At 40.9% G+C, this 25,313-nt stretch overlaps 1 protein-coding gene across 1 annotated transcript; it reads left to right on the top strand.

Annotated features, from left to right (window-relative positions):
• Positions 1-185: 185 nt before the first annotated feature.
• On the top strand, positions 186-24,329 carry C7 (complement component 7). The gene is made up of 18 exons (XM_014965139.1): positions 186-547; positions 834-889; positions 1,666-1,738; positions 2,696-2,837; positions 3,638-3,779; positions 4,577-4,715; positions 5,398-5,532; positions 6,727-6,970; positions 7,638-7,751; positions 8,174-8,340; positions 10,431-10,659; positions 11,244-11,415; positions 11,796-11,883; positions 13,298-13,430; positions 14,449-14,640; positions 16,153-16,249; positions 20,890-21,074; positions 23,028-24,329. Exons 1-18 carry the CDS (start codon positions 542-544, stop codon positions 23,213-23,215), a joined length of 2,502 nt encoding a protein of 833 aa, XP_014820625.1. The 5' UTR covers positions 186-541; the 3' UTR covers positions 23,216-24,329.
• Positions 24,330-25,313: the final 984 nt, after the last annotated feature.

The following is a 25,313-nucleotide window of genomic DNA, read 5'->3' as shown; positions in this document are numbered from 1 at the left end:
CAGTGTGAGAACTGCTACACAAAATTCAGCACAATTGCAGAAGTGGACATTGAAGATTTGTGACCAGAATTAAACCTTGGCAACCTCAGCTTAATTCTAGATCAGCTTTTCCTATGGAAGATGGGGATTCAGCTCTGGTGTAGTATATGTCACACCAGAGGTGGCCTGGGATCTCTGAAAAGTTTTGTTCAGAGGAAAGAAACTGTGAAAGAGAAGATAAGGAAAAGAGGATTGTTTTTCCAGTAAACGCTCTTCATAACTTTGTGCCAGCCCTAGACAGTACATCCAAGCCTTGATTTATATGTCTTAAAAACACTGAGCAGCTCCCAAAGCAGGCTGTGTCCCTGGAGAGGACTAGATGGGTTAAGATGAAAATTCCTCGGCAATATTCAGCCTTTTTAGGGAAAGAAAAGCAGAATAGCAAGACAGAATGAGAGGAGACGTACAGTAGCAGACAGACTGACTGACTCCTTTGGCTGCTGAATTGAGTGGAAGTGCATTTTCCCTGGTAATTGCTGGATATCTGAGTATTTAATCTAACATGAAGGTAAGACAATTGCTTACTTAATTTGTACTGATGAAGTGAATATGGCAAGTGCAATGAAATATTAATTTATATGGAGAAATACTTAGCTGAAAATTTAATATTGCAAGAAAGAAGAAAACTAAAAAACAACAGCTTGCACAACAAAGCTGAGGGATATCAATGTGATGTGCTCCTTTTTTTCTTGAACTGACCTGTGTAAAGATTGCAGAAAGTTAGAACAGTTGCACGAGCTAACAGAAAAAGCAGAAAAGCAAAGTAAGTTTGCTTTTGCTCCTCTTTTTTTCAGGTGCTGGGGATTTTCCTGTTGCTGGAAGTTTCAGGCTTCTTTCCCGTTTTTTCCAGGTGAATATTTCTTTAGTAAATTACGTGCTGAAGACTAAGCATGTACAATTTGACAGACAACTTCTGGTGCATGACAGAGTACAGGGCTTAAAGGGATCCTCAGATATATTTCCCAGGGGAGGAGGCCCTGTTTGGCGTGAGTGCTGCCGCTGCCATCAGTGGTGACAAGAGTGAGGCATCACGGTGTCCCTTACCTCTGCCCAGAGGAGCCAGCTGTCCCCTGGGAGGAGAGCAGACAGGGGTGGTGGGGGCCTCAGCAACACACCCCCGCCAAACACAGCGCAGATTACCCCAGGCCAGCCCCGATCCCGGGGGCAGGTTGCACCCTTTAGTGCCCCCCATTTGCAAAGGTGGTGTTGGAGAGCTGCCGTGGAAGGTCTGTCTGCTGCACACCCTGACACACACGGTGCCCCTTGGCAGCTCCCTGCCCGTCTCAGGACGGGATCTGACCTCTCCCTGCTCTGCAGTGCGCGGCTGGTCTTGGAAGCTGGCATACGGTTGCACAAAGTCCTTGCTGATATTCAGGCTGGGTGAATAGTTTCTTCTCTTGTTCAGTGACCAGAAAGCCCAAGCAGGAACTGGTTTCACTCTTACACATGACAAACAATTCCCAATGGCTTTAGAGGGAACATGTTCCTGCCCCTAATTTTTATTGAAGGCTGGCTTTGCTGTTTCGGAGAGTTTTGCACTAATGGACTAATGCTTGTGGATGGATATCCCTGATGATTTTATTCTTCCTTTTTTTTTTTTTAATGCAAAAAATACTGTTGGAGCAGCCCTTCTCCAGTCCATTGCCGCTGGAATTCTTTTGGTGCGTGGTCCGAGTGCGATGGCTGTACTCAAAAACAGGTATAGCCAGATACATTTTTTTCTGTACTCATGACTTCACAAACATATGCTTTTTTCCGCTAAGGTAATTAAGGAGTTGCTATGTCTTTAAAACCCCGAGTCAGGTGTCAAGAGAAAAGCCCCAGTAGAACAAGAAGGATAGATGACAAAGAAATCGGAACGGAAATCCTCTATCCTGTCCCTCTATGTTCCTTTTCAAAACTATGATATTAATGTTGTAAAATGTGATATAATATCTTTTATTTTGATGATAGTTCCAAAAAGCTCAATTGAACTGTTCTCTAAACTGAGACATTCCTCCCCTGATGCTGGCTTGTACCAATTCCGATGATTTTTCATTAGTGGAGTCACATCTTAAGGAAAGAAAACTTGGTCGCAAAGTAATATCCTCAATGAAAACAAGTTGATGATTTTTACAGTGCAAGTTTATTGATGTGCAAGACACTTGCTTTTGATTTTCCTTCTCATTTACTTTGATGTTGCATCAATTAGGGAGGGATTAGTCAAAATTAAAGAAGCACCATGAGACTAATTCTTTTTAGAAGCAAGGAGTAGCCCACTTTATGTTAGATTTTATCATCTTCCTTAATTACATTGTTTACTTTGAAGAACTTCAGCAGATTCATATCAGGCATGATTGGTCCTATTAAAAATGTAAAACAGAATTGAAATGTGTCAGCAGCTTTCTCTGGGTTTCAGTTATGTATTAGATTTTTGAACAAACTAACCAAACTTATGCATCAGTCTAAAAACCTTATAGATAAAATATCTATTAAATTTAGTCTTTGTTACCATATTGTGTTAATACCAAGTGTGGTTATTCTCAGAAAAACTGCTAATGTTTCATTTCCTTACAGCAGTAGAGTAGTAGCATTGCCTTGACACTAGTAAACTCTTCCTGCTTTGCATCTGGATTTTCATCTGGATTTTCTAGTATCTCCCTTGATTTGCATTCAGATTCGGAGACGGACAGTGGCAGTTTACGGCCAATACGGGGGAAACCCCTGCTCTGGGGACGCCTTTGAAACAAGACCATGCACCCCCACGAGGGGATGCCCAACAGAGGATGGCTGTGGTGATCGGTTCAGGTGTTTCTCAGGTATCATTCAAGGTCTTTTCCACCATTTTCTGGTCATAAAGTTAAGAAGGTAACTGTGTTATCTTTGAAATTTAGCAAATGGGCAATGGCTTTACAGAACCCTTGACCTAGTGATAAATCTGATTTAGTAGGATGTTTCCTTTGTTTCCAGCCTATTGTGCACGTTTATAATTTCACCTGGAGCTTTGAAAATCTTTGAAGATAATATGCTGTAGCCCTGGTAGCCTCTCTAAGTCATTCTCCTTTACTAATTTATCCCAGAGTACAGTTTTTTTCATAACAAGAAGGCAATTAAGGAACGCAACCTTAGATGTGATTGTTTGAAGCTGTTCTAGGCTTGGAAATCACTTAGGTCACGGAAACTAATGGCCCTTAAGCCAGTGCTAGTATCCAAGCAGCTTCCATTACCTTCACAAAAAAAGCACATTACCTCAGTAGTTAGATGTTTATCACAGAAGAATATGATAAACATATTTTGCTACTACCAGTGAGATAATCACAGTTAATCACAAGTGATAGGGTCAAAGGATGAAGGCTTGGGAAATAAATCTAAAAGTCAACTGTTTTATTAATATATCATAAACCTTGAATGTCAGTGGTTCCCTCAAGTGTACTATACACTATTTCTTTATGTCTACATTTACTGTTGTATCACAAGCCCTCCTGGGCACAGACTGTTCATTGTGGGAGCAAACAAGCTAATTAAAGTAGTAGATGAATGGGGCTTCTGCTTTGAATTTACGTGATTTATTTTCTAATGAACAAAGGTCTCTTTCCCCATGCATTTTGTTCTGATTTAGGTCAGTGCATCAGCAGATCTCTTGTGTGCAATGGAGATCAGGATTGTGAGGAAGATGGTGCAGATGAAGATAGATGTGAAGAGAAGATGACTGTATGTGATATCGATAAAACGCCTCCGAATTCAGAACTTACAGGAGCAGGGTAATGTTCTGTGCCGCGCTCAGTAGTACTGGTGCCAAATGCATTTACATTTTGGCCATATTTACAAGCTCTGGCTCTACAGAGAGACTCCCTGGGGCTATGGTAAAAGGTTCCATAGACAAAAGTGTCCAGTACAACTGCCTTCATCATACCAGTGGCTCAGTGCAGCCAGGATGTACAGGCTCTTTGACCTGAAGCACAGCTAAAGAGCATAGCTCTTTATCTTTCATTCCTGCTATTTAAAAGCATCTTTTAATGTATGAAAAGGAATATCAACCAATAACACATAATCATCAGGATAGAAAAAATGAGCCAGCAATGCTTATTCTTTTTGTTCATTCTGTTTATATATCCCATCTGAAACCTGGCAAAATAATTATCCTAAGTTTCTGCAGCATAATTGTATCATTTGGTATGTGATATAATTCACATATAACACAAAGGCATTTTGGAATGGAGGCCCTGTTGTTTCTGTGTTGCATTAATTGCTGGAACAATAAAACTTAATAAATCACATTGTGATAAATATGAATATCTAAGTGTAAACAGATATTGATATGTGTTCATTTTTGTTAATAAATCAACAGCAACATTTTGTTTTCCACATTGTAAAATGATGTACACGCTGCAGTTCTTCAGGTATAGAAGTCTATCAGTTGATACCTCTTTTTCTTGATTAAATCGGTTCATGGTCTTAATCTGCAGATGCAGCATTCAGCTATAATGGCTCTGCACCTTCTGTAAAATAATTTGCTACTTTTCTGTCTTAATGATCTTTCATGTATTTCTTCTTGTAGCTTTGATGCCATTACTGGTGAGACTCGGGGAAGAGTCATTCATACAAAAAGCTTTGGAGGACAATGCAGAAAGGTCTTTAGTGGCGATGGGAGACAATACTACAGGCTGAGTGAAAGTGTTCTTGCTTACACTTTCCAGGTATGTATCCATTAAATACAGCATTATATTTAGACTCATGATTCAAACTAGGAGAATGATGCAAAACTTCCAGGGTCTATTGGCAGTTAGGTTTCCCTAAACACAGCTAAACATCACCTGTTCCCTCTCTACAGTCACTTATTATTTTGAAATACAAACTGGTGTAATCTTTAGCAGTCTTGCTAAAATGGAAGGAAAAAAATATGTTTCTTTGGATGTCATTTCTAATTCTCTCACAGTTTTCTAATTTCACAGATTTCTAATTCTACACAGTCTGGGTGTAAAGCCAACTCCTTAGCATAAGTAGTGAATCACCCCAAGAAATCTTATGTGCATAGGGCTTTGGGGTGCTTTGTGGAGATCTTCCAGAGCTATGCCTTGTTTGAAGTCACTGTCTCAGAGATTTGGTTTGTCTCACATTTATCAAAAAGCATGCCAACCAATCCTTATTGTACTTTACTTTATAGTGTAAATACTTAATATACAAATATATTAAAAGTATATATATGTAATGCTTTTCCAATAGTGTTCAGTACTTTATATGAAACCTGAAATGGATTCAGCCTGAAAAACACATTGGATTATTTTTTGCATCAGGAAAGATTTCCTCTACTCTCTAAGTTATCATTTTTAATATCCTTCATGGAGCTTTTTATACAGAATTCTATCTTTCATCTTCTAGGTTAAAATTCAGAATGATTTCAGTTATGAGTTTTTCAACAGCAGCTGGTCTTATATGAAACAAACAGAGCACAGGGAGAAATCAAACAGTGGACACAGAAATATACATAATAATTTTCTACAACAGAGTCAAAAGGTAGGTATAAGTAGTCACTGTGGCTTAGTAATTTGCATAAACATTTTCACCATGTTTATCATATGCTTTTATAGTGAGATGCAAATATTCATTTTATCTATATATTTTTGGCAAAAAGTGCATGATAGGAAAAAAATCCACATAAAACCTATACAAAGAGACCACTATGTGACTATAAATTATGAAGGGTTGGCTGCTATTTTTACTTTCTCCATTTTACCTCTTTATTAGTAATTTATTTATTTACTAGTTGTTTTCCTCCCTGTTTGAGGAAGAAAAACATAATATTTTTATCCTAATTGATTAATCTTTTTCCATTTTCTTCTAATGATTTACTGCACTTTTTTTCTTCCATTACCTCTGTCAGTAGCTTGGAACAAAAATATGGAAATAATTCTGTGCTTAAAGCTAGTCTATTTTATAATACACTTTTCACTAGTAGAACTCCTTTCAGAGAGAGATCTGGTGTCTTAAACAGCCAGGAGGTCACGGTGCATATGCCTTTGACTTTTTAAAAAATAGCATTAGATAAATAATTTGAGAGTAACTCCAATTATGAAGTATAATATCTGTCTTATAGCAAATAAAATCAAGTAAAAAATTTCTACATTTTATGGCCCCCGAGCTGACAGAGAACAAGCTCATTTTACCACACTAACAATGATGTATTTTGAGACTTAGCATAACAAAGTTCAAAAGCAACTTTGAGAGGCTGAGGTCACCATTACTTTATACACATACAGTATTTTTTAATTCAGGAGCAGCATTCTCAAAATGGCTAGAGCCTCTTACAAAGAAAGGCTCCTCTAGACAAAACAGGGTGCAAAGATAACTTCTCTAGTGTCTCTGATTTGCTTTCAGATAATGTTTGTTAACCTGCTACCCTAGGCTGCTGGTGTTGGAAACCACCATTAGCTTTGAAGAGTGACGTTTTCCTTCTTATTTTTCCTTATGCTGGCTTTCAGGTACACATGAGGAAAAGAAAGACGATACAGCATTTATAAATGACAGTCCAAAAGATACTTCTGAACTTCAGAATATTCTTTTTTTGCATTCACTGAGTCCCTTAGACATATCTGACAGCTCTGTAACCTGTTGGTTAGTAGCCAATATAGTGTGCATGTCATCATCTGGCTAGTAGAAACCACCCTAATAGTGACATGGAGCACGATTGACATCTCTTCTTTCCCCCAGAGTAAGCAGCTGATGGTTATTGAGAACAGTGTGGAAGTTGCTCAGTTTATTAACAACCGCCCAGACTTTCTCACTCTTGCGGAGCCCTTCTGGAAGGAACTGGCCAACCTTCCGGTCATCTATGACTACAACGTCTACCGAAGATTTATTGAACATTTTGGGACTCATTTCATACACTCTGGATCTCTAGGAGGACATTACAAACTTCTTTTTTATATGGATACTGACAAAATGAAAGAAGAAGGTAGAGTACTAGAGTATTTGTTACAAGAAACAAAGTGAATAAATAAGAAGTAAAATTTCTTTGCATGTTGTCCCAGCTAATATCTAAACTCAAGCAAGAGACTTCTACTAGTCACCACATTCTCTTCACAGCGAAAATAAAGACGATTAGAAAAGTGCTCAAATCACATTTAGTTCTAGGTCCACATCTGTGACCTGCAGTGCTCAGGGTAGCAGTTTTGATAGTTGGTTCAGGATGTCATCAGGCTAAACTTGAATTCTGCTGCCAGTTTAATTCTTGAATAATGTTAAAGCTTAGAAGTTACTTGGAGATGAAGGTTGGGCAAAATTGTGTAAAGCAGAATAAGTTACAAACACAGCAAACACTAGAGTGACATGTATGATTGTACTCAGTGGGGAGCAGTGTTGTAGGATTAGGGATTGCTCAGAAAAAAGATGAAAGAAACAAACTTTTTCCCTATACACCTCCCAATTCTCAGCCTCTATCCATAGGTTTTAGCAACATGTGGACCTTCCCACAGGATGTGCTAGTTAGTTGCCCTCTAATTTAGTCTTAATACTTCATGCTTCTTTTCTTTCCAAAACACATATCAAGCCAATGGGAAATCTGGAAATTACTCTAATACACTTTCTGTGTACAGTGTTGCTAATGGATCAATTATCCACAGGTATGAGCATAAAAGACATGTACGAGTGCACCGAATCAGGCTGGAACTTCTTCTTTGTGAAAAAGAAGGAAGTAAAGTGCTCCAAACTGGATGAACTGCTACGGAGTTCTTCAGGTAGGTGTTCCACAGTGACTTGTTCAGTTGACATGTCTCCAGCTTTGACCTCCTTCTACATAGCTGTCACAATGAGGAGCTGGTGTTGATAGCTTTGTTGAACTCTTAACACACTGAGCCCAGACGCCAAGTGCCTACTTTAAAAGGATCTCCAACACCCATCAATCATTGCTAATGCTTTCCCAGTAACTAGTACTTTTCTGGACAGTCTAAGTCAAGGCTGCCAAGACACCTGCAAATCCAGCTACTTCTTATATATTATCCGTGTATTAGCAAGCTCTTGATCCAGGCACAGACAGTTGATTTGCACTGATGAGTCCTTTCACTGATTGCCAGTATAGTTTTTCCATGTATTGTTTCCATTTCCATTTGTAAATATAGCAATGCTGCTATTTTCTGTGTTTCCCATCCTGAATCTACAGGAAGCAGTGGTAATAAGATTAAAGGAAACCCCTACGTAGAAGGAGGAAACCCACGTACTGTTGCTGGCCTTAGTTATCTAGAGCTGAATAATCCTGCTGGTAACAGTCAGAGATACTCCTCTTGGGCCGGATCAGTGACAGACTATCCCAGCATAATTAAACAAAAGGTAAGGCTATTTTTCTGAAGCAGACATGAGCAGATGGGATCACCCCAAGGGGAGAAATGATTAAGATACAGCTGGTGGTTAATCAAGCTGTAGTCTGCAATCATTTTGTTTTCAGATCACTTTTTAAAAGAGAAAAAATAATGCACAGGAAGAAAATTCCATTAACTTGATCAGCTGTATCATAAGTCTAGGTCCTTTGGCAGATCAATACCTACAATCTTACAAACCTTCAGTGACTTTATTGAAGTTCTGCTTAAGAAGAGAGGGTCACCCTAGCACTGGAGAAAGCCTGGATTTCAGATAACTCCTTTCCTAAAATGCGGATTGGCAGGTCTGTGTGGCTTCCACTCAGCTTGCTAACTTCTGCGTACCCCTTTTATCCCTCTCCTTCTCTCTGCATCCGTAAGTTTGGCATAACTGGAGGTTCTGGAAGCCAAACGCTTCTAAATTGGGCATGACCATATTCCCTGCTACCTTGCCTAAGTCTTCCACACACTGAAGAATGGTATAAACCACAAAGATCTCTGTCAGAAAGTTTTCAATGAAATGTAAAAGCACAGAATATAATAATTGACACTGTCTTCTACAGCATCCTCATAGGTAAGCTCAGGAAGTATGGGTTAGCTGAATGGACAGTGAGGTGGACTGAAAACCGGCTGAAAGACAGAGCTCAGAGGGTTGTGATTAGGGGCACAGAATGTAGTTGGAGGTCCGTAACAAGTGGTGTTCCCCAGGGGTCAGTACTGGGTCCAGTGCTCTTCAATATATTCATCGATGATCTGGATGAAGGGATGGAATGTACCTTCAGCAAGTTTGCTGATGATACAAAACTGGGATGGGTGGATGAAACACCAGAAGGCTGTGCCGCCATACAGTGAGACCTGGACAGAGTGCAGAGTGGGGCAGAGAGGAACCTGATGAACTTCAACAATGGCAAGTGTAGGGTGCTGCACCTGGGGAGAAATAACCCTATGCAGCAACCTGCTGGAGAGCAGCTCTGCAGAGAGAGAGCTGGAAGTCCTGGTGAACAACAGGATGACCATGAGCCAGCAATGTGCTTTTGTGGCCAAGAAGGCCAATGACATCCTGGGGTGCACCAAGAAGAGTGTGGCCAGCAGGTCGAGGGAGGTTATCCTGCCCCTCTACTCTGCCCTGGTGAGCCCACATCTGGAGCACTGTGTCCAGTTCTGGGCTCCCCAGTTCAAGAAGGACAGAGAACTGCTGGAGAGAGTACAGCAAAGAGCTACAAAGATGATTAGGGGACTAGAACATCTCTCTTAAGAGGAAAGGCTGAGGGACTTGGGTCTTTTTAGTCTGGAGGGGGAAACTGATCAACGCCTATAAGTACTTAAAGGGCAGGTGTCAAGAGGATGGGGCCAGTCTTTTTTTCAGTGGTGCCCGGTGACAGGACAAGAGGTAATGGACGTAAACTTGAACATAGAAAGTTCCACCTAAACATGAGGACGAACTTCTTTACTTTGAGGGTGACAGAGCACTGGAACAGGCTGCTCAGAGAGGTGGTGGAGTCTTCAAATCCCTCCTGGACATGCTCCTGTGCAAGCTGCTCTAGGTGGCCCTGCCGTGGCAGGGGGGTTGGACTAGACGATCTCCAGAGGTGCCTTCCAACCCCATATCATTCTGTCATTCTGTGAAAATAGATAATAGGAACGTAAAAAGTTTTTGCTTATTGTTACCTTCAGTCACAGTTCAATGAAATACCATAATGTGTTGTTTAAATGTCCAGCTTCTCCAGCTGGAAATAGCTGGGTGAGGATTCAGATTGCTATACATTGGTAGTCTGTGTTACACTTTTATCTCAAGCGTAATCTCAAAGCTCAAATATTTTTAAACATGACTAATCTACCACTAGCTTTAAGGGATGCTGTTTCCCTTTCAGAAAAAGGCTAACTTTAAATACTAACATAAGATTTTAGCTGGCTATCTCATAAATCAGAGCACCTGTCAACTCTCATGTGCTGGAGCATCACAGGAACATACTTGACAAATTATTTTACATTAAAAAATGTGCTCATAAACTCTTATATCCCAACTATAACTATTTAATATAAATATTTCTCTACTGTGTGCAGCTAACACCATTATACGAGCTGGTAAAGGAAGTACCCTGCTCCTCAGTCAAAAAGCATTACCTGAAACAAGCCATTGAAGAATACATGGCTGAAAATGATCCCTGCAAATGTCAGCCTTGCCAGAACGGTGGTGAGCCGGCTGTGGAAGGAACTCGGTGTGTGTGTTACTGCAAGCCTTACACCTTTGGAGCAGCCTGTGAGCTGGGAACTCTTGTGCAAGATCAGCCAGGTCAGTGCTCTTTAAACTTATGAGAGTTTAGAAACAGCGAAGCATGCTCTCCTCCTTCCAGAATCCGCTTGTCCCACTGCACACCTCCGTGAGGAGCTGATGTGTAGGGGCTGCTTGGGTCAGATGTTGCTGCAGACATACAGTCGTGCTGAGCCTGAGCCTTTGCTTGATGTGTCCAAACAATACTTAACAAAGAACGTTTTTTTTTTTTAATTATTATTATTGTTAAATGCAGCAGACAATACTAGCCACTCAAAATGTAACCTTCTGTAAATAAGTTTATATACTAAATGAATAAATATCAATAATGTCAAAAACTTTTGCACTTTATTTTTTTAATTATTTATATCAGCTATCAGAGTCTAAGAGAATACAAAAATAGCTAATTGACAGACTCCATAGAATTATACTTGTGTAAAATATGAGTTTAGGTAAGATTAGATCATTGCAATCTGGAATTCTTTATAAGGTCACAGTTTGGATCATCATTAGATCTGAACAGCACATGCTTTTTTTTTTTTTTTTGTCTTATATCACAAACCTGCAAAATGTTTTAATGTGAAATATTCCCAAACATTGCATAGGTGTTGTTGATGGACGCTGGAGCTGTTGGTCTTCCTGGAGTCCTTGTTCAGGGGGAAGGAAATCGCGGAGCAGAGCCTGCAACAACCCCTCCCCGCGAGGCGGTGGGAAAGCCTGCATAGGAGAGCAGCGTGAAAGCAGACCATGTGAAGATGAAGAGTTGCAACATTTTCAGTAAGCTGAAAAAAAAACCAAAAACATTTGGAGCATGATTGCAGGAAGATTTAAAAATTTATGTCAGAAGAGTGCATAAGCTATTGAATTCATGGAGCAGATCACTTACTGAGCTTTCATATTTAAGTTGAAAGAAAATGAAATTCAGAAGCTGTGAATCTGATACAAGGCAAGACTAGAAAATGGGGTAAAAGCCAGTAAACTTGACACCATTCTACTTAGCACTCTTTCAGATAGCCTGGCAGTGCCTGACTTAAGTATAATTGTGATGTAAATGGGATGCATAATAGTCTTGAAAATGGGTTTCACTAGAAAGTGTAGAATTTTGAAAGAAAGGGAGATTAAATTCAAACTAAATCATACTTTGATTTGCTTCATAGCTTGATTGAGCCACACTGTTTTGATTTATCCATAACTCCTACAGAATTCTGTTCACCTCCTCCTCTCTTGGAAAATGGATTTGTTCAAGTAAGTTATTTCTAGTACTCTATTATCTGTCCGATCCCTACCTGCAGTGTCTCTAGTACAGTTAATACAGATATTCACTTGCAAATTTGTATTTATCTTGGTAAGATTAAATTCAGAGATACTGTATAGCAGCTCTCTCAGCATTTCTTCCTGGCTGAAGTTTACATGACATTAGACAAGAATTCTTCTTATAAATAAATAAAATAATAATAATAAGCCCCCCCCCCCAAAACCAGAACAAAATCTTTACTTTTCTGGACCATAGTACCTACCAAGAAAAGTAATCGACTTGTCCTTTATCCTATAAACATATTAAAAAATTTCTGTGACACATAAGTTACATATTAAAGCATAGGAAACTAGAGAAAAAACAACACAGATAGTAAACTGTCCAAGGTCATCCAGCAAGTCCATAGCAAAATTATAAACAGATTTTAGGAATCTTCACTCTATACCCCATAACTCGCCATTACACTTCAACTTTTTGTTCCCTGGTGAGACAATGATCTGGCAAAGTATGTGGCTGACTGTAACTTGGGCCCATTTAACAAGGGAGACTAAATTCCTCCCTTGGAAGCATGGATTATGTCTTCTCCATGTTAAGAGGCTGTCTAGAGTCTTTTTGCTCAATAAATAGATAAAAGGATTAGTTCAAAATCCATTAGTTGTCTCTGTACAACTGCAACCTGAGGCGAGATCCAAAATTTGTGCGCCTTCTTTTGCCAGTGATTTTTTCTTGATAATCAATAGTTGTCTCCCATATTGATTTTTTGGTTCACAAAGTAAAGGTAAAACCCTGCAATTTGTGGAGTAGTTTCAATTTTTCAAAAAATCTCTCCTTAGAAGAGAGTGGGATAGAAAATGAGAAAAGACCTGTGTCTTCAAGTCCAGCTTTTCTGAGTGACCGTATCACAATAACATTTAGCAAGCTGATAACGTGCCATCCTAAGAATACACCCTCCACTGATCCCCCCAGAAGGCTGTTGAAGAGCTTATGTTCCCCTTCTAATGCCATATTTGCAATCAGTTAATACACTGGCAGGAGAGTTCTGGTCCCTCACGGACATACTGCTCCCAGAGCCTTGTCACAGGGTACCTTCCACTTTAACCCTCCCTTTGCTAAGTTAAGATAGTCTGAATATCCTGTATTCTACCAGCTAACTTGTAGCATTTTCTCCATTTTGATCACATTTACTGGTTCTTGGTAACCAGAATTGCCCCCAATATTCCAGATATTCCAGATATAATATAATATATTCCAGATATAATTGCCCCCAATATTCCAGATTAGTGTGTTGTAGAATGACTTTAATGCTTCTCACTCTCCTCAGCATCCCAGAATTAAAGGGAGTTGAACCCTGCTGACAATTCTTAGATTGTATATCCAAAATTTCACCTGTTCCTTTTCTTTCAGAATGCTGAAAACTCTTATCCTGTTGGGAAAAACATTGTTTATGCTTGCAAACATGGATATTCTCTTGTTGGCGATCCCGTTGCTAAGTGTGGCAGTAATTTACAGTGGCAAGTTGGAGACAAGCATTGCCAGGGTATATCTTATTGATTCTTGTTTTGAAATAAAACTCTATTCCTGAATTCCAGGGAAACACCTCTGAATGTCTGTTTTCCAACATTAACAGCAGAAAAATAAACAGCTGCATTTCCCAGTTCCCTAGATGTAATCAGGTCTAAACTGACTTTTACTTTGAATCCAGATATTGTAATACTGAAATAGAAACATGCCCATAAAGTCTGTTTTTATGTAAGGCTGAAAGTGATGGAGACTAAATTCCAATTCAGGAATTGCTTCCTGTGGAAGCAAATTTTGTTGATTAATTCAGTCCTGTGGCTATATCCAAGAACCATGGGGATGAGTCTATGTCTAAAGCAAACTGAGGAAGAGGTCCAAAGGGCAGTACTGGGCCCATTTGAACCACAAAGTTCTCAAATAACCACCTTGTCATAAGAACACAACTCCAAGGATCGTTTCACATCTTGGATATCTTCCCACTTCACTGTTTTCCTCTTAAGCCAGTTAGTAACCATTAGGGTTTCTTCATTTCCCCTACACATTTTATCTGCCAGTCAACTTTCGGCGTGATCAGGTAGACTTGAGAGTTTTCAGAATTTAAAAGCATCCTTTCCTCCTTCCAGCCAGGACTGACTGCCCACAGATGTTAATCCATGCTGTTTAAATGCCATCTCTTTGTGTATCACTGCCTGGTCTACCAGGGTCCTGTATGTGTGACCTCTCTCTACTAGGATGTTACACTTTAGTACAAGCCCTCAACAGAAGCGTGGTTCCTAACAACAGAGAAGCCCTCTTCAAGCTAGGGCTGGACCTGCAGGCAGTAGGAGAAGATATTATCACTCTGTCCTGGGCATCGCACATGTTTGGCTGGTGTGATGAGTCACATAACCCTGTGTTAACATGATTGATGTGTTTCTACAGGAAAATCAACTAATCATACCATTCAATTTGTTAAGGAATTTGAGAAGATAAAATGTGTGACTGCTTTCTGCAATCCACTGATTCACTGTGACTATCTCAAATGCTTCAATCCTTAGAAACGGCTTGTCTTTTGCCCGACCTGGAGGGAGGTTTGCAAGGAGAGCCATGGAAAGCTGCATATGAGATTGGTGAGAGAATAACTCTGTCTTGCCCACATGGCATGCAGTTAGAAGGGGCACGCTCCATTTTATGTGAGCCCAGTCTCAAGTGGTCTCCCGACATGAAGAGTATCCGGTGCAAGGAACCAGGTAAGCCATTGCAGTTCTCTGAGTACAGTGCAGGAGTTTTTTTCCTGGACAGACTGTGGCTGATGTAGATAAGATATAGACAGAGCTGTGGCTGATGTAGTAGGAGAAGCCATACTCATATCACCAGCAGAAAGCACAGAAAATATGAGCATGTGTTTCTGTGGGCTGTTCAAACAAGATGCCTCACTTCTTGTGAGGTTTCCTTTTGCTTCTCACCCCCCTGTGACTATCAAGTATTGTCACTTACAGTATTTTAAGGTACTTCCTGGGATGTATGCTGTGTGTTCTGCCACCCAAGTATACTTTGCTTTCCACTGATGTTGTACAAAACCACCATGATATGAATTGCACTTTCGAGATATGGCGTTTCTGTCTGGAAGCTGTTCAATGCGCACAGTCTCTGATGGCAGAGAAGGGCACAACTTGATGACTACTGACGATATGTGTACACACACATAGTGGGACACATACCTTTGGATGAAAGTATTTAGTCACCAATAGTGCCAGTAACAGTCAAGTATATAACCAATGGCCCCAAGGACGAACACAATGAAGTGATTTTTGGTGGAAATTTCCTCTCTGCAAGAAGAGAGGATTATGCCTACTGTCTGTATCGCAATGCACTGCAAGTCTTTTTTTTTTTTTTCTTCTCTGGCAATTTCTGCCTGTTTGTTTTGCTTGGCAAATCTTAATCCACAAGGAAGATTTTTTCTTAAAGGCCACAATGTTCAACAGTATTAAATTTTTATGTTAAAGTAGAAAACTACAGACACGTAATCTAAAACAGAAATCAGGATAAAACTTTCTCAGAAAGTGTGTCCATTTGGATTTAGCAAAGTTTCGCCATTACTTGCTACCGAAATCTCCCGAGGAAAGTTTAGCAAAGGCTTATTTCATTTTCAAGCTTGGAATACAACTCGACACTCAAAGACCAGTACTTGTGTAATCATGAAAACTTTCCAAGAATGACTACTGCTTTTGTGGTTAGAGTCAGTGCAGATTGAGGACTAAGGATGGAACTTATAGTTTTCATTACCATCAGTGCATAAAGATACTCAGGTTCACATTTCTACATAGGATTTCAGAGCCTTGGCTTTTCTACTAACTATAGTGAAGCCAGCAACTCTGAAACCTAATGATAAAGCTGTTGCCAGCTGTGATTCAGCACTGCTAAGTGTAGCAGAGACAAGCAGCTGCTGCAGAAATTAGATGAATGTTTGAACATAGTACTTGTCTCTTTCCATCTGGCTCATGACCTGTGGATAAATTACTGAACAGTAACTTTGCAAAGTGTATCATGATAATCTTTTTAATAGTGAATCAACACTTTTTAATAGTGTTGATTCCTTCTACGCAGTAGATACTTTTAATGAACATGCAGGATGGGACTTTGTCACAGTTGTATAATGCAAAGCCTTTTAAGCTCAACTGATAGAATAATTTCTGAGTAGACCTTTAATAGCCCTTGTTTTTCTGACCCTTAATAGCACTGTCTGTGTTCTTCTACTTCAGTGCCCAGTGTGAAACCAGAAGTGACAGAGCCTAAATGTCAGCCATGGGAGAAAGTGCATCAGTCACAATGTGTGTGCAAAATGCCCTATGAGTGTGGGTAAGTTCAGGCTGAATTTGGCGATGACTTTCTCACTTTATTCAAGACCAATTAAATTTCTTAAGTCTTCATTCCATGACAGATGAGAAAGCTTTACTCATATGAGAAGGAGGCATTGTACTTTGTTTGCTTTACAGCTCAATCAATGTCCTGTTCATTACTTACCTGCCTTGTCAGAGCTGTCAGTGGATTTTAGCAGTGATGGAATTTGGTTGGGTGACAGAAGGTGAAGGGATAATTTCAGCTCCACTTGATCTGTGAAATAGATGGAAAAAGATAAAATGATATTTTGAAGATATGGAAGATTGAGAAAAAGTTAGAACAGAGGCCCTTGGGACATAAACCATCAAAGCAGTAAGCTAGTGCAATAAAGCAGATTTCTTTTCCCTGCTGAGGGTTATGAAAGGCACAATAATCTAATCTCCCATTGACACAGTAGTTTGCACAGACCAGTTACATCACCTTTGGTGATCTGATAACTTGCAGACCAGAGTTTATTGTCTCCTGTTTGATCTAAGCCTATATCCTGCAAAAAGCAATGCAGGAGAAATGTAGGGAGATGACTATCTCTCAGTTCTTTGCTAAACATGGAGGTAATGGAACCAAAACAGAGGAGTAACAAGAAGATACCTTGAGACCACCTGATGCTGATGGCCAGATGTGCCAAAGAGCTCAGCACTCCAACATCTGGCTGCTTTTCATAGACTGAAGTCACCTGTAAAATCATCAGAGTGGGTGTCAGCTCTGGATATGAAATCTGGCCAGGTTTATGCCACAGCAGGAGCTGAGCACTTTGGAAGCTCTAGGATAACAGACCAAGTTTGACCTATCCTTGTGTAGTAGGAGGAAGGAATTTTGAAGCTGTCTCAATTGATTTCAAGGTAGCAGAACTTCTCAGTGGAGGACACACACTTTCCATCAGCTATGTAGTTCAAGAGTGCCCTGCACAGTGACTCTGGATCTAAGCCAAAATTAGCACATTTTGAACACCTCAAAATTAAAATTGGTGACCTTATTTCAGGTTTTCTAGAGGCACTGGGCATTTGTCTAGGATCTGGGGCCACTGTCCTGCACGTGGAGATAAGTGTCAGGTTTGTAACAATTCTAAGAGTCTAATCCTATCCTAAATATTGTAAATAATCTGGTCATACTCTTTTGCCTCAACACTCATTAAAATGAGGCAACAACTCCCTTCTGGTTCACGGATGTGTTGAGGTTAGTTGCACAGCAGATGAGGAGAGTCCACAAAGCTAGGGAAGGCCTTGGGCAGACTCACAATAACCTTGGAAGTTAAATTAATTACATTCAGTTATGCATTCAGGCTTCAGTTATAATTAATGTACTACTTGCCTGTTTCTATTTTTTATAATTATGTTCAAAATGGCAGGAAGATAGATAACAGTCATTTCTGTTACCTGATGCCATCTTTTCACTCTGTCTTGAAATAACACATCTAATAATAGAAGGATAAATCATCAGCTGTCAAAGCAGACTAATCTGCCAGTCTGTTAAGGCTGTAGGACTAAGGCATGTAAGCAGATCCTGGTCCTTCCTCGGAGATCAGAAGTTGCTTTGCTGTGGCAGTGAGTTTCAGCAGCAGCCTCTAATCAGAAGGGAGCTGGGAATAAGTGTTCACGTGGGAAATCAGGAACGCAATGGTTTCATACCATTCCTACATCCTCTTAGTTTCCAAGAAACTAGCAACAGAGACTTCCAGGGAGAGAGACACACAACAGGCTGCTGAGGGGTAATTTGTCCTGCATGACGTGGTGTCTTATTGTCATCAGTTAGAGCCAGGGAATGATCCTGGGCACCAGAGCTGTGAAACTGCAAAAGCAGAACTGGTAGAACTTTGTCACGGGCCAACTCCCTGATGATTCCCAGGCACAGTGGAGGAGACACTAGGGTCAGGGACCATTCCTAACAGGCAGTCTGATGCCGTCCCCATCTTTTGGGGTGAAAGAAAGTTTAACAGTTTGGACACTAGCTATTCTGTGTGAATCAGCCCGGTGCAAGAAAGGGATCAGAACACAGTTAGTGTTTTATATAGAGACGAAATCTCAGCCTCCAGTAGGTAAAGACTATTTCCACAGTGAAACATGAGATTTGATCATTTTTAAGTACTGTCCCCTCTTTTTTTCCCCAACATTTATTTGTGAGGCATCTATGTGTCTCCTAAGAGTTGTTGGTCTATGCTAAAACTTACGGTCTTGAATATAATTTTAAGAAGTTAAAATTATTTCCAGCATGCTGAATTTTTCACTTTTTAGTTTCACTGAAAGTTACTGCCTCTCATTGTAGGTGAAAGGGAGATAGGTATTTTCTGACTTACATCTGCTGTTTCATTTCTCATAATATGTGCTTTAGTAAAAGCTTGTTCTTACCCAAGCCTTCTTTTTCAGGTAAAAGGTATTTAATTTTTCACATTCACTTTACAGGAGGATTCTTCCTTGCCTCTAATAACTTCTATTGCACTGCTGTGATGCTCCCAGCCCTGTAATACCCTTTCTCAGCAATGAGTGCAAAATCATTAATTTCTCTTATGAGTATAAATTTTCCATTCTTTTTCTTATGCATCTGAACATGTTGATTTCCACTGGCTTTCTCCCAGCTGACCCAACCATAACAAATACGTGAAGCACTCTCAAGGCAGTTTGAGGGGTTATACTGTACTGAGAGATTGCCGACATGGATCATGAACTCCCTGGGTTCAACCTTCAGCAGCTGGTTAAATCAGACTCCCTCATCTCTTGTGGGTGTAACTGAAGTGGTGCAAAGCAGACAGATTAGTGCACTTGTGTCTGACCTTCATCTTCTCAGCTAAATTAAGCTGCCTTGCATACAAGTTTTTGGCCTTCAGACTCAGATACTGAGATTTTTCACTCAAGCAAATAAAGAAGGCCTCTGAACAACTTTAAACATAATAAACAACTTAATTATGGATTAGATGCTTTCACTGGATCACACTTTGTTCTTCCAAATTTAAGATGATGTTTAAGGATAAAGTTCTTCTTATACCTCTATCTGTAAAGCTGACTTTCACATTTTAAATCAGTTAAGGACCCACTGCAGCTGAGGATGCTAGTGTAAGTAGGAGAAGTAATGCAGTTAGTAATTTTTGAAGACACATTTGGTTGCAGGGAGATGCAGCAAAGTTTTCAGACTCAGCTAACGAACTTTGTGCCAGATTTTAAATATCTCAAAGGTGCAGGTATTTTAAATTTGATGTAAAGCCTGTTATTTTAAGATGCTTCAAAACCATCTCTCAAAGAACCATTCCCAAAGCTTGGAGCAGGCACTTTCCCTCGGTATCTTATTTATAGATCTACTAAAAAACACTTCCTAATTCCCAGGGGGAAAAAAAGGAAGATTACCTTAATACTTGGTCAGCAAGTGAGCAAGATCTGAGTCAGGACTTTGCTACCACACTTTCCCTCTTCCAGATTCCTCTTCCCTACTCTAACAAGCCACTTTCACAGGGCCAGTGGGGGCCCATGAAAGCTCATTAGGGTGATTTGACAGTACCTCATCAGCCTCTCCTCCCCACCAAACACCTGTTCATCTGGTTGATCCTCAGAACTGACCCATTAGGCACTAGAAGTTTCTGTGGGAGTGTTTGTGAGCTCAAAAGGAGTAGCTGTGCTGAAAATAAACCTTTAGAGCTGAGTTTCAAAGCTGTCCATCCCCTGGGAGTACATCTCTTCTCTCGCGCACCCTGCACAGCACCTTACCTGTGGCTGTAAAGCACAGCCAGGGGAGCACAGGCATGGCCTGCCCCAAAGAGGCACTTTTTTTGCTCACTTCACACAGATGTCACTGGTTGCATTGAGAAAAAGTGGAGAAGTTTTGGGGATGAGGTTAAAATCCAGAAATTGAAAGGTTTTTTTCCTCCCCTCCTACGCTTAGAGCAAGAAACACAAATGGCAACCACTTCCTGGAATTGTTCCCAGATCAAACACTGTTTAAGGTTGTCCAAGAGTTGTTATTACCACTTTTATGAGCTAATTTTTGTGGGGGTTAGAACAATATCTGTATTTCAAGAAATAAACAAATAATATCCCTGGACAAATAGAGTGGGTTTTTAATAAAATTTCAGTGGAGATGTATGTCTACTTCCAGAAATATCTTTGGTCTCTGATGTTGGATCATAACATGTTATTTGGTTAAAGCTGAGGCTTTTAAGGACAGCAGAGAAAAGGTCTTTAATCTTTTCTCATCTCTTATAATTAAGAAATACTTGTAAAATAATTTAATGTATGTGTATATGAAATTTTTTCCGTGTATGTACCTAGGTGCATGCATGTGTTATATATTACAGAATAAGTGAGGTCTGAACTCTTTTTAACTAAAATCTCACACTCACTGCTACTGAGGTCAATTGCAAATACCCACTAACATCACCGTCCTTCAGAGGGAAAAGACTCTGGCTCTGCTGAGGTGCAGCATCCTTTGGAAAAAGAAAGAGTCTGAATTATTCACATGCCTATGTCTTGAGCTCCCTTGCTACACTCTTAGGGTTTACCTCTATGAATGGAGAAAATAGAACAAGACCCTGAATGTTTTCCATTCCCTCAGCTCTTTTTAAGAAGTACCAAGATAAAACACGTTTAAATACTGAGATCCCTGCTCTTGTTTTTCAGTCCTTCCCTGGACACATGTGCTACAGATGAAAGAACCAAGAGAAACACAGCTTTAACAGTTTGCAAGATGCATGCCTTGGAGTGCATGGGCAGAAAATATTCTCTTACTAATGCAGAAAACTGCAAAATACGTCAGGCAGCTGAAATATCATGTGGATCTTGTCGTTCATGGGAAAAATGTGATGGTAAGAGATTTTTTGTAATTTAAGCAAGATTGTTTATATGCTGAAATTGAGTCTTTATCCCCAATCACACATTAATGGTAGGTCTGTCCTGGGGTGGTATCTCCAATCCCTACCAGAAGCACCAGGCACTGCTAAGCTGGTTAAAACCATCAACCCAGTGTTTGGTGTCCAAACATGGCAGGAAAAAATCATAGAAAAGAACCCCCAAAGTATCGTAACAAAATGCACTATCCACAGAAAAAGCTTATTCCTAGTGCCTGTTAAGAAGATTACCCTGTTAGTCCTCTGGAATTTTTTGGGCAGCCCCTTGCCCTACTCTTTTTTCACTATATCTATTTGTTTTAAATTCCTTAACATGGTAACCGTGGTGGTCCTTACTGCCAACAGGAGTAGCTAATCCTTTCCTGAAATTTGCTGAGCAGTCTTCCCAGCAGTATTTTGTGGCAAGGAATTGAATGTCTTATTCTATACTATCTAGGAAATACTATCTTGAATGTCTTATTCTATACTATCTAGGAAAACCACTTACTTTTGTTTGTACTTCACTGCCTATCCCGAGTTTCTCATATTATGATCAAAGGTGAGTGTTTTTTCCCTCAGAGGAAATAGTCCCAGTCATTTGCAATCTGTCTGCACTGGAAGTTTTCAAATTCCCTGATCTAATTTCTCTCAGTGTCCTATACTACATTGCATTTAATGGAGGGTTGCCAGAAATGGGAAGATAAAGGAGTAAATTAGGTTTTTAGAAGTGCCACAGATAGAGGCACTGTTATTGTCATATTTTGAAAATAAAAAAGATTACTTGATAGGAGTTCATCTGTTTTGTCTAACAGGGCTGAACAGACAAAAATAATAACGAAAAAAAGATAATCAAAACTGGCTGGAGCTTCAGGAGAGACAAATACAGGCAAAACAAAACAAACACAGGGCACCAAGACAAAGACACAGTTATGAAAAATACATCTCAGATGTGGCCTCCTTCTTATCTGGTTATTTAGCTGTTGTCACTAATACAAGTATGTTCATTTACTTTATAGGAGTAGTAATCTTAGTGAAACTGCCTGTATGTAAATAAAGATACCAGTTGTAAGATCCCATGATCAGTTTCTTACTGTCCAAAGACAGATCCCTCATCTGTTTTCTGGACTGTGGAGCAGTACATACCTGAACCCGTTCAAGCAGTAACATCAGAGAAGTCTTTGAGAACAATGTCTCAGGCACCTTGATCAAGCTTTTCCTATAAGTACAACCAGCCTTTCCAACCAGAGGGAGCCCCAGCGGTGGCCCCCAGTTTCCATTTCTAGTTTTTCTGCTGAGCCTGAACATCAGCTAATGTTACTTCTGGTTAAGAAAAGACTCAGTCATAGAATCATAGAATCACAAAGTCATTGAATCATTGAATGGTGTGGGTTGGAAGGGACCTTTAAAGGTCATGTAGTCCAGGCCCCCTGGCAATGAGGAGAGACATCTACAACTAGATCAGGTTGCTCAGAGCCCCATCCATGTTTCCAGGGATGGGGCGTCTGCCACCCCTCTGGGCAACCTGGTCCAGTGTTTCATCACCCTCATTGTAAAAAATTTCTTCCTTATGCCTAGTCTGACTCTATCTTCTTTTACTTTAAAACCATTACTCCTTGTCCTGTCACAACAGGCCCTGCTAAGTACCCTGTCCCCATCTTATAAGCTCCTTTCTGAAAGGCCATAATAAGTTTCTCTGCAGCCTTCTCTTCTCCAGACTGATCAACTCCAACTCTCATAGCAGAGGTGTTCCATCCCCCCGACAATTTTTCTCTCCCTCCTCTGGACCCACTCCAACAGGTCCATGTCTTTCTTGTGCTGAGCACCCTCCAGAAAATTGCTGTCAATCCAATGGGTTTTGGTGGGAACACTTTTGCCTTGTTTTCATTGGGTTGGGTGCCACCCTGAGTGTTTTTCCTTTGTGCTTTCGCTCAGCGGAATCCGGCAGCTGTATTTGTGAGGAGGATGGACCATGCGAGGAGGGAGGGATCCAGATCTGTGCTGAAGTGAGCGGCTCTGCTGCCCGCCAGACCATGACGGAGTGCGAGGCCGGGCGGCTGAAATGCCGGGGGGAGACTCTCACCCTGGTCAGCATAAGGCCCTGCGACACACAAAGTGAATAAGATACGTTACGGTTCATTTTGCTTGCTGCCATGGGGTAAGTCAACATGTGCCAACTCTTGGGCATGGACATCCTTCCAACCTTGCTCTCCCGAAAGAAAGCTCTGCCGTGAAGTCCACCGGGGCTGGTGAGCCTGTGTGCATGGGGTCCACATCGGAGACCTGTGTTGGGCAGAGCTCACTCACTGCTGCACACCATGACAGGGCTCATGTTTAGGCCCGAACTTAGCGCTGGCTAGCTTACTTCACATTTTCATCAGAATTAAAAAATACCACTGAAGTGCAATTGCCAAAGTAGCATTTATAGTTAGTGATGGATTACGGTGTCTGACATTGCTAATACATTTTTCTTAAAGCCACACAAGCATATACATAGCATATGCACATACAAGCATATGCACTGAGCAGATTTAGATTTAAAAAAGAACTAAATTAAGCTTTACAAAGAGGTATGATTCTTCTCTTTTAATACAGTAACTTCTTCCTACTGTGCCTTATTCAGTTGAGCAAACATTGTGCATGGCATTGAACCTGTCCTTGAGTCTGAAGCTCTTAAAGGTCAAAACAGTGTGCATTAATAGTAAAGCCAGCTTAAAGTAATGAGGTGACTTGTATGCTTCTAGCTTCTCTTACACAGAACCTGTCCATGAAAAAACGCCATTTTATGTTGTCATGAGCTGCATCTGTAAGCGCAGGTGACTCAGTTGCATTTGTCACATGCATTTATGTTTGTGCCAAGACCAGTTTGCCGACAGACTGTTGCCCACAGAGCAAAGGCAGCTACAGGGAAAGTGCATCCTCACAGGAACAGAGACACCGCGCATGTGGTCCCCCAAGACTGCTCCTGAATAAAAGAAGTCTCTTACACTCTTTCCTTGCACAGCCACCTTGCTGCCCGGTGTAGTCAGACAGCAACATCTTTGCTCATGTGGTGTATCTTGCAAGTTGTCCTGGCAGCCCAATCCCTTCTGACTGTTCTCAGATGCCAACAGGACAAAGGGCTGGGTAGCAAGTGGGTGATCAGGCAAGTGCAGCATTATCAGCCAGAAGCCTGTATGCTTTCTAAGCAACGGATTTTATTTCTTACGACCAATAAATACCTGTCACATAAAACATCTCTCTTGGTTGTCCTGTGTGTACCTGCAGCTTCCCCACATAAACCCTACCCTCAGCTGGAAAAACTTTGCTTTCTGTGGTGTTGACAGCAAGGATTAAGCCAGAGCAGGGGCGGCATGGTTTCCCCTTGGAGACTCCCTCTTCTTGGGGCAGCTATGTTGGAGGGACAGGTTGCCACTGCAGTAACAGCACTAACCTCCTGACCTTTACGCTCTCTGGAACTTAATGGCACTTTTTTGTTTGTTGAGCAAACCGTAAATCTTTTTTTTTGGTAGCTTATAGGTGAAAGCAAAAAGAATAAAAGCCAAATTAATTTAATCTGTTATTTGCTCTGTACTATGTGCTCAGGAGTAACATGTTTGGAGAGCAGATGCATGTTTGCCCCCTGGTTACTCTCTAGTCTCTTGTCCACAACTTCTAGCCTTTTTCTAGAGGCAACTGGCACAACAGCAAGTTTTTTGGTGACAAAAAACTGGGAGGGGTGGCTGACACACCAGAAGGCTGTGCTGTGATACAGTGAGACCTGGAAAAGCTGGAGAGTTGGGCAGAAAGAAACCCAATGAAGTTCAAAAGGGCAAGTGTAGGGTCCTGCACCTGGGGAGGAATAACCCCATGCACCAGTACAGGTTAGGGGCTGACATGCCAGAGAGCAGCTTTGCGGAGAAGAACCTGGGACTGCTGCTGGACAAGTTGGCCATGAGGCAGCAATGTGCCTTTGTGGCCAAGTAGGCCAATGATCTTCTGCGGTGCACTAAAAAGAGTGTGGTCATCCCCATGCACCAGTACAGGTTAGGGGCTGACATGCCAGAGAGCAGCTTTGCGGAGAAGAACCTGGGACTGCTGCTGGACAAGTTGGCCATGAGGCAGCAATGTGCCTTTGTGGCCAAGTAGGCCAATGATCTTCTGCGGTGCACTAAAAAGAGTGTGGTCATCAGGTCAAGGGAGGCCATCCTCCCCCTCTACTCTGCCCTGGTGAGGCCACAT

This window comes from Calidris pugnax, unplaced genomic scaffold, assembly GCF_001431845.1.
Source record: "Calidris pugnax isolate Ruff unplaced genomic scaffold, ASM143184v1 scaffold273, whole genome shotgun sequence".
NCBI classification, from domain to species: Eukaryota; Metazoa; Chordata; class Aves; order Charadriiformes; family Scolopacidae; genus Calidris; species Calidris pugnax.
This window is presented reverse-complemented; position numbering and strand designations above follow the sequence as displayed.

Coding starts and splice junctions, on each gene's coding strand:
- C7 (XM_014965139.1), top strand. Junction 10,660..11,243: donor TCTTGTGCAAGATCAGCCAG/GTCAGTGCTCTT, acceptor AACATTGCATAG/GTGTTGTTGATGGACGCTGG. Junction 11,416..11,795: donor GAAGAGTTGCAACATTTTCA/GTAAGCTGAAAA, acceptor TTTGCTTCATAG/CTTGATTGAGCCACACTGTT.